This window comes from Eulemur rufifrons, chromosome 7 (genome assembly GCF_041146395.1).
Source record: "Eulemur rufifrons isolate Redbay chromosome 7, OSU_ERuf_1, whole genome shotgun sequence".
Taxonomy (NCBI): domain Eukaryota; kingdom Metazoa; phylum Chordata; class Mammalia; order Primates; family Lemuridae; genus Eulemur; species Eulemur rufifrons.
Genome location: NC_090989.1, coordinates 207,822,826 through 207,833,035, shown reverse-complemented (window position 1 = coordinate 207,833,035; position 10,210 = coordinate 207,822,826). Strand labels below are relative to the sequence as shown.

Sequence of the window (10,210 nt, the reverse complement as noted above, 5' to 3'; positions counted from 1 at the left end):
GGAAGCTCCAGCCTTCAGGAGGAATTAGCTGGGCTTGTTCCGGGGAGTAAGGAACAGTCACTCTCAGGTGATGGTGCTTCAGTGTACGTGGGGATGGGAGGAGGCATCAGAAGTTCATTCAAATAACCCAGGTGTCACTTTGGGATTTATCTCCATCTAGATCTCTGTTTACTTACTTGTACAAACTTCTAATCTTGTATAGCCCAATAAGGGAATACTTTCTTTAACTAGGAAAAAAAAAAAAAATACTGCACCACCGTCATGCTGACCACAAAAGGTGCTGTTTCTCCACTCATGCACGGGAAGATCTCTGGTTTCCCACTGAACCCAGTGACATAGCTGAAACTGAGCTGGGACCTACAACATGCGCTTTACTAAAATCTGTGAGAAAACGAAAATAAATGTCAAGACTGTGACAACCCAGTTAATCTGATTTACATATCAGTTCTGTTGCCTTCAGCTCACACTTTACCACAAGGAGGCCTCTGGTCCTAGTGCTGGGGTGTGCGCATGGAAAGGACCATATTTTAGCCCCGCCACCCGGGAACTTCCTGCCAAACACCTCTGACGCTCACGTCCAGCCCCAAGAAAAGGAGGCAAAGAGACGTTGATGGCATGCCTTCGTGGCCTACTGCTAGGAAGAAGGTCTCCCAAGACTAGAAGACCCCAGCTCACTCTCAGTAGTATGAACAATCTTTAGGGAGCAGCCATGCTCCCGCAAGCCTCTGCCATGCCCAGCAAGGCCTCACTGCTCTACTGTGGTCTCTAAAGTCCCAGAATAGTTCCTGGGATAGTCTGGAAGATTCTTGTCAGAGCATATATAACTGGGCAGGTGCCAGCTCTCACAGGCTGTTTCTGAGGCCCAGCACTTGCAATTCCTACCTTCCCACCTCCCTTCTCAGGAGTATTTCTTGTCCAAGGATCACATCTTTCCCGGGTGGGGTGGGGGTCAGCCCTGAACAGCCTCTCCAGCAGCTTTTCCACAGTGGGCGAAAAGGACCACACGTGGTTCACCATGACGAGCCACACCGTTCTGAGCAAATACGGTTTCCAAGAGGTGAGCAAGTGTATCACTAGGGAAGGCTTATTACTAAAATCTGGCCTGGAGTGACTCAGGCACAGTGTTGGCATCAAGTTGTGCAGGAACAATGACGTCTGTGAGGCACTCTTGACCCTTTTGCTACCAGGTCCGAGTGAAGACGTTTGATAATATCGTATGTTTTCCAAAATGGGAATGATTAACAGAACTAGAGAATTAGGTCTCCTCACGAATCTGCTTTTGGATTTTCTCCTCCTACTGAAAATAAGTGCAGATTCTCAAAGGCCCTGTTTATAACATATGCAAACAAACAGTGCCATCTAGTGTACACTTCTTATGATTTCTCTAATGAAATCCTTTATTTGTATAAATAATATTTGCTGTTTCTTCTAGATGAAAGATCATTCTTCAGCACATTGTTAAACGCTCATCAGCCAAGCATGGTGGCGAATGCTTGTAGTCCCAGCTACTTGGGAGGCTGAGACAGGAGGATCACTTGGGCCCAGGAGTTGAAGGCCATAGTGTGCAATGACAGCACCTGTGAATAGCCACGGCACTTCAGCCCAGACTACATAGCAAGACCCTATCTCTTAAAAAACAAAAACAAACAAACAAACAAAAAACCTCTGGCTAGGTGCAGTGCCTCACGCCTGTAATCCCAGGACTTTCGGAGGTCAAGGCAGGAGGATCACTTAAGTCCAGGAGTTCAAGGTCAGCCTGGACAACAGAACAAGACCTTGTCTCTACAAAAATAAAAAATTAGCTGGTCCTGGTGGCTTGTGCCTGCAGTCCCAGGTACTTGGGAGGCTGGGACAGGAGGATCACTTGAGTCCAGGAGCCTGAGGCTGCAGTGAGCTGTGATCTCACCACTGCACTCCAGCCTGAGCGATAGAGTGAGACCCTGTCTCTTAAGAAACAAACAAACTCTAGTGTGACCAGAAATTATAAGGAAACTATGGCTAAGGACAAGTACCCCAAGAAGGCAAACTTGGAAGGGGTCCCTACAAATCTGGGTTTCAGACCTCACTGGAGTCAGGTATAGGTCAGCCTACTGGATAGCTAAGAAGTGGCTTACCCAGGCTGGATCTGGTCTGCAGTCAATGGAAGGTCAGGAAGCAACATGCCAGAGTACCAGGGGGGCACAGGTGACCGGCACTGACTGGCACAGTTTTGCAGAGGGAGTGCTGATGGGCGTAGGTGAGCCATGCGCAGCCCTCCAGGGTACAGGTGAGGAATCGGGCTGCTGGTGGAGGCAGGAGGGCTTTCAGGTCCAATTTTTCATATCAAGCAAGGTGCTGGGAGGTTATTGCTGGCCCAGCCCATGACTGCAATGTTGCTGAGGAAATGTGCATCCTGGGATCATGCCGGAGGCAAGCTGCACCCTGTGTTCCCACACTTACACCATTGATCCCAAAAAGCAGCAGCTATTTGAGCCCCTTCCTCCTGCAATGTCCAGCCAGTACCATCTACTGAAAATGCTTAATATATTGCTCACTGTAAAGGTGAGATGCTTAAAGGAAATCTGTCCATTATCGCAGAGCATATATGGAAGAGTTGATTTGGAGCTGAGAAGCAATAAATTGATAACTGCCACAGGCATTCTGTGTCTCAGAGTCTCTTATTCAGTTATGTGTTGATGTTCCCTAGACAATACTTTCTCATTTCTGCATTGCTACTATTCCTCCTACAAAACTTTTTAATGATACTTGAGTTCATTGTTCTGCTGAGGTAACAATGACTAAATATGGCCCTTTATATTTGAAAATGAAATTCTAAATTTCATTTACAATGTAAACTTTAAACTGTGATTCTTATTTCACATGAAATATATCCCTGAGTGCAATAATGTCAAAGGGAATTTTTCATCCATTGATATCAGTAATTAGTTAGAACTGTCAGAATAACAGCAGCTGGTTTTTAATTTGCATCAATTAAAATCAATTTCAATCAATTTCTGGTTACCAAAACACTGCTTATAATAAATTCGGTCACATCCAGCAAACTGCCTGTTTTCAGTGCCATCCATCAGCCTGTTAATCTCTTCTGGTCATATATTTATTCCCCAAAAATCAAAAAGCTCCCAGTTTACAGGCCAGAAGCTTTGGCACTGAAATCCCCCTGGCAAAGGGTCTTCAATCTAAACACACCATTCTCTTTATTTAATCTCTGAAATTGATGACTCCCAAATGAAAGAGGGCATGGAGACATCAATTTTAAATCCCATATAAGCACCATACAGAATTAGAAGTTTTGAAATAACCTCAAATTGACTCCTGGGCACCGTTTGAAGTTGTCTTAATAATACCCAGTGCTGGCAAAGGGATGGGGAAATGGAAACTCTCAAGACCTCCTCTGCCATGATAAACCTGGCAGTAAAATTCATTTACAATGAGCATAACCTGTCACTCAGAAATCCCACTTCCAGAAATTTATCCTGTGCATATACTCTACCAGTGCAAAACTGGTGTGTGCCTAAGGATGCAACTTAAATGTTATTTCTAATAATAAAATAGTAGGAATTATCTACATCAAATTATATGTTTATTAATTCAACAAACTATGCAGCAATATTTTAAATGTTTAATATAGGAAAGCCCAAATACACAAAAGAGTAGTATAATGAACCTCCATTTAACTATAATGTACCTTCAAAAATTATCATTTTGCTGATCTTATTTCATTTATTCTTCCTTTATCTTTCCCCCCACCCTCACTGGAATAATTTGAAGCAAATTCCAGCATCATATTATTTTACCAACTGCTATAGTTTGAATGTCTCCTCCAAAATGCATGTTGAAATTTAATTGCCATTGTCCTAGTATTGAGAGGTGGGGCCTTTAAGAGGTGATTAGAGCATGAAGGTTTTGCCCTCATGAGTGGGTTTAATGTCTATTTAAAACAGACTTTTTAATTAAAGCATTTTAATTAAAAAATTTAAAAAATGGGCTTTTGGTAGTGGATTCTCTGTGTTTCACGCACTCCCTTGCCTCTCTGCCTTAGGATGACACAGCAAGAAGGCCATCAGCAGAGGCTGACCAAATGTCAGTGTCATATTCTTGGACTTCCCAGCCATCAGAACCGTGAGCAAATTAAATTTCTTTATAAATTAACCAGTTGGTAGTATTCTATTATAGCAGCGGAAAACTAAGACAGCCATAAATATTTAAACATATATCTCTCACAGATAAGACCTTTAACACAAAAACACCTTGTTGTTATTACACCTAACAAAAATTATAATAATTCCTCAGTATCCATCTGAAACCCAATTTTTGGTTTCCAGTTGTCTCAAAAATGTTCTTTTACAGTTAGTTTATTCAAATATGGGTCTATAAAAAAGTATACACATTGTATTTATTAATATGACTCTAAAGTTTCTGAAATACAGGAAAGGAGAGAAAAGTGTTTAATTCCTTCTCTTTACTCATCAGTATTCAGAATAATGAGTTGATGACCTGCCAGCTTCTAAAGGTGACCAATGAGGTTCTGCTTATTTGGGGCTTCGTTTTTAGTACCATTATAAAACTCATGTATTTTTAACTATTTGATGCAGTTGTTATTCTCTTTGATTCTCAAACTGTCTGACAGCTTCCTGCTTTCTGGCATGATATGATGTTCCAGGCTCATTTTGTACATTTCCTGACCAGACCTTGAAATCAATTATGTATCCAAAGAGCCTCAGTTTCTGTTTATAAGAAAAATCATATTTAGAAACCATAATCTAGGCATGAGGGTTATTCATTGCTATTGAGTTATCTTGCTTCTAGTCCTTTTTAGTGAAAAAACTAGGAATCACATGCTGTTTAGATAGTAAAAAATAAGTTTAATGATACCAAAAGTGTGATCCATGAAGAAAATAATCGATAAATTGTACTTCATTAAAGTTAAAAACTTCTGTTCTGTTCTGTGCATGTTGGCTATGCTTCATTTTACACATTATTTTTTAGGCCTTCATGTATTTTTAACTATTTGATGCAGTTGTTATTCTCTTTGATTCTCAAACTGTCCCAAATCTTGCCATTGGGAGTCCCTGAAAATTGGCCCCTGTCCTTCTGTTCTGCAAAAGACAATGTTGAGAATGAAAAGTGACGTCACAGACTGGGAAAAAATATTTGTACAAGGTATATCTGATTGTATCCAAAATATGCAAAGAGCTATTAAAACTCAACAGTAAGAAAATGAAAAACCCAATTAAAAAATGGGCAAAAGAGCTGAATAGACACCTTACCAAAGAAGCTATGCAGAGGGGAAGTTACCATATGAAAAGATACTCAACATCATTTGTCACGAGGGAACTGCAAATTGAAATAACAACTCACTATACACCTACTAGAAAGGCCAAAATCCAAAGTACAGTACTGACAATACCAAATACTTGTGAGGATGTAGAGCAAGAGAAACTCATCGCAGGTGGGAATGCAAAATGGTGTAGCCACTTTGGAAGACAGTTTAGCAAGTCCTTACAAAACTAAACATACACTTACCGTATGATTCAGCAATTGTACTCCTCGGTATTTATTCAAATGAGTTAGAAACTTACATCCACATAAAAACCTGCACATGGATATTTATTGCAGCTTTATTTGTAATAGCCAAAACTTAGAAACAACAGAAATGCCCTTCAGTAGGTGAATGGATAAACTGTGGTACACTTAGACGATGGAATATTATTCAGAGCTAAAAAGAAGTTAGCTCTCGAGCCATGGAAAGACATGGAGGCTTCTTCTGCCTTCTTCGGCCTCAGCATGGCAAGTAGTAGAGCTGACTTTCTGGAGAAATTCTGATGAGATATGCCAAGCTCTGCAAGAGGGTTTGAAGATTGCGTTGGAGTCAAGGATGTACAATGAAATTACTGCATACAGCAGTGTAGAAAATTTTTTTTCAAAGAATTATAAAACCATAGCTTTATAACTCAGTGGAAAGTGGCTTACTACAGAGAGTAGCTTACATCACATCGTACTCACTTTCCTTTAAGGGCTCTAATGCTTTGGCATTGCTATGTTCATATTTATGCATCCCTTATTTATAGCTCTGATAGCTTTAATTTTTTAAGCTGTCTATCAGATGTGCACATCTGCTGTGCTTGACTGAAGTACAGTGGAATGGAACCCCTCAGTAGTTATGTGGAGTAGCTGTGACTTGTTGACATTTCCATTATAAACATTAATTTTGAATTATTTATGCATAAAAACTGTGGATTTATGTCATATTGGGCTGGAGGTTGACAGGATTTCAGCTACCATTTGGGTTTATTATAATTTTTAAAAAATTATTTATTTTATTATTTTCAGAATATTATTACAGAGGTACAAACATTTTGGTTACATAAATTGCTTTTGTACCATTTCAGTCAGAGTTATAAGTGTGCCTATCCCCCAGATAGTGTGCATTGTACCCCTTAGATGTGAATTTACCCATCCCCTTCTTCCCCTTCCACCTGCTTGATTTCCGAGAATGTTATTTCCATATGTGCACATAAGTGTTCGATTAGTTCCAATTTCATGGTGAGTACATGTGGTGTTTGTTTTTCCATTCTTGTAATACTTCATTTAGAATAATGGTCTCCAGCTCCATCCAGGTTAATATAAGAGGTATTAGTTCACCATTTTTTATGGCTGAGTAGTACTCCATGGTATACATGTACCACATTTTATTAATCCACTCATGTATTGATGGGCACTTGGGTTGTTTCTGCTTTTTTGCAATTGTGTTTGTGAGTTTGGATTTACATTCATTATGTATATAAGAATCTTGTTTTTTAAAAATGAGAGCATGGAAAACATTTCTTGTAAGCTATTTAACAAAGAATATTTAGTTTTTTACACAATTTGTTGGGCAGTTCATAGTGTGAACCAGATCACTTTTGTATTGATTGAAAAATAAAATTTTTAGAAACTTAGATTTTAAAGGAAAGGACAGTGCTTAGCCTAGCATTACTGGTAGTTTGAATCATTTAAATCTAATGAAAATGCTAATAGAGAAGTTTTTTCAAAGTTTTATACCCTATACATGAAGGCCTAAAAAATAATGTGTAAAATGAAGCATGGCCAACATGCACAATTCCTGTCTACTTTTATTATATAAAACTAATTTGAGTGCTCATCTAATGAATCTTGGGTGGTTATTTATCACTAGATAGGCGGTGTGTTTCAACAGATACTTAATATTTTTTGAAGAAATAAGGATTTCCAGTCATTAGCAACTAAATAATCTAATGTTCTATATCAGGAATTATAAGTATGGCTTTTTCAAATCATTTTGTGTGTCATTATTTTTACCCTTAAAGCTTTAACTCATCAAAGTGATGATTCAAAAATAAATTTTAGAAAATTTGGGATAATACCGATTCTGTTCCTATAACAGAATCTCAGTAGAATTATTTTGACAAGACTGATAAGAATTTAATCTGATTTTATTGATTCTTAAATTTTAGATTTTGTTAGACACCATTTAAATGATGGTACAAACACTCTTTAGTAGCACTTGTTTTTCAGACACGAGGAAATGGTTTTACTAAGACTTAGTAATATTTAAATAGCAATGTTCTCTGCTATTCTTTTAAAAAATCTAGGCTTTTGACCATTTTGACTTTTTCAGTGCATGGCATTATTACCAAGTGCACTGCATGGTCTATTATTGGCAGAACAGGTTAGGAGACAATAAGAACTTGTAATAAGCCATTTGATTGATAATAAACATGTTATTTATAAAATCACGAAGACAATATTTGTGTTAAGCTCCACATAATTCCAGGCCATAAATGTTGACTTTTATTTATGACTTTGTAGATTAAGTTATATATGTATGAAACAAAGCAGGAAAAATATATTGAGAAGGGATTATGTCTACAGAGGACTTCTTCAGGGTATCATATTCCTTAAATGTAAACATATTTTTAACGCATACTTAAGTAACATTTAAGAAACCAAACAAAATAATGGTACAATTGCATTGTTGTACTTTTTGTCAGTGAGAATAATTAAACCATTTTGGTGGTTAAAAAAAAAGAAATGGAGGAACTTGAATTGCATATTACTAAGAGAAGAAGCCACTCAGCAAAGGCTACATATATTGTATGATTCCAACAAAATAACATTCTGGAAAGAACAAAACTATGGAGACAGTAAAGAGAACAGTGGTTATCTGGCCACAGCAGTACATGCCTGTAATACCAGCTATTCAGAAGAATTGCTTGAGGCTAGAAGTTTGAGGCTATAATGTGCCATGATTATGCCTACGAATAGACACTGCATTCCAGCCTGGACAACATAGCAGGACCCCATCTCTTAAAACAAACAAACAAACAAAGAACAGGGGTTGGGGAGAAGGAGGAAGGGATGAATAAGTGGAGCACTGAGGATATTAGGGCAATAAGACTATTCTGTATGATACAATAATGGTGGATACATGTAGTTATACACTTGTCAAAACCCATAGAATATACAACACCAAGAGGGAACTCTAATGTAATCTGTGGGCTTTGAGTGATAATGATGTATCAGTGTATGTCCATCAATTATAACAAATGTACCCCTCTGGTGTGGGATGCTGATCATAGGGGAGGTTGTACATGTGGGAAGCATAGGATATATGGGAACTCTCCATACCTTTCACTCGATTTTGCTGTGAACCTAATACTGCTCTAAAATATAAAGTTTATTTATGTGACTCGGATGGAATTATTTCTCTGACAGAGAATTCAAAATAACTATCATAAGGATGCTCACTGAAGTCAAGAGCAATGGATGAACAAAATGAGAACTTCAACAAAGAAATAGAAAATACTGAAAAGTACCAAACAAAAATCACTGGGCTAAGAACATAGTAACTAAACCGAAAAATTCACTATATTGGTTCAGCTGCAGACTAGATCAAGCAGAAGGGATCAGCAAACTTGAAGACAAGTGAATGGAAATAATTCAGAGGAACCAAAAGAAAAAGGAATGAAAAGAGTAAACAAAGCTTAAGGAACTTATGGGATACCATCAAGTGAACTAATTTATGTATTATAAGAATTGCAGAAAAAGAGAAGGGACCAGAAAGCTTATTCAAAGAAACAATGCTGAAAAATTCTCAAATCTGAGGAAGGAAACAGACATCCAGATTGAAGAAGCCCAAAGGACAACACAAAAGGTGAACTCAAAGAAATTCAAGTGAGACACATTATAATCAAATTGTCAGAATCAAAGACAGCAAGAATTTTGAAAGCAGCAAGAGAAAAGTGACTTGCTACACACAAGGGAAGATCCATAAAACTATGAATGGATTTTTCACCAGAAACTTTACAGACCAGAAGGCAAGGAGATGATGCACTCAAGTGCTGAAAGAAAATAACTACTGAACAGGAGTACTATACTGAGAAAAACTGTCCTTCAAAAATTAAGGATACAGGCCAGGCGTGGTGGCTCACGCCTGTAATCCTAGCACTCTGGGAGGCCGAGACGGGAGGATCGCTTGAGGTCAGGAGTTCGAGACCAGCCTGAGCAAAAGCGAGACCCCGTCTCTACTAAAAATAGAAAGAAATGATCTGGACAGCTAAAAATATATATAGAAAAAATTAGCTCGGCATGGTGGCGCATGCCTGTAGTCCCAGCTACTTGGGAGGCTGAGGCAGGAGGCTTGCTCGAGCCCAGGAGTTTGAGGTTGCTGTGAGCTAGACTGATGCCACGGCACTCTAGCCCAGGCAACAGAGCAAGACTCTGTCTCAAAAAAAAAAAAAAAAAAAAAAAAAAAATTAAGGATACATAAAGACTTCCCCAAACAAAAGCTAAAGAGGAGTGCATCACCACTAGGCATGCTTTGCCAGAAATGCTAAAGGGAGTTCTTCAAGTTGAAATAAAAAACTGCTAAACAGCAATACTATAGCATAAGAAAGTATGAAACTCATTGGTAAAGATAAATATATATAGACAAATACATAATACTATATTTCTGTAAGGATGGGTGGCAAATCACTTTTAATTGTAGTATAAAAGTTAAAATACTAAAGTATTAAAAATAACCCTAATTTAAAAACATATTAAAAGATACTCAATATGAATAGATGTAAATCATGACAACAATAACAAAGTGGGTTGGGGGAAGAGTTAAATGTACAATTTTTGTATGTGGTTGAACTTATCACCTTAAAATAGACTGTTACAACTATAAGCTATGTCATATAAGCTCCAA

General features: G+C 38.1%; 1 protein-coding gene across 1 annotated transcript in view; it reads left to right on the top strand.

The window, feature by feature from the left end:
• Positions 1–2,400: 2,400 nt before the first annotated feature.
• PRXL2C (peroxiredoxin like 2C) overlaps positions 2,401–10,210 on the top strand; it is a 31,614-nt gene continuing 23,804 nt past the window's right edge. Inside the window, 1 exon segment of the mRNA XM_069472105.1 lies at positions 2,401–2,541. Coding sequence (XP_069328206.1) covers positions 2,401–2,541 — 141 coding nt within the window.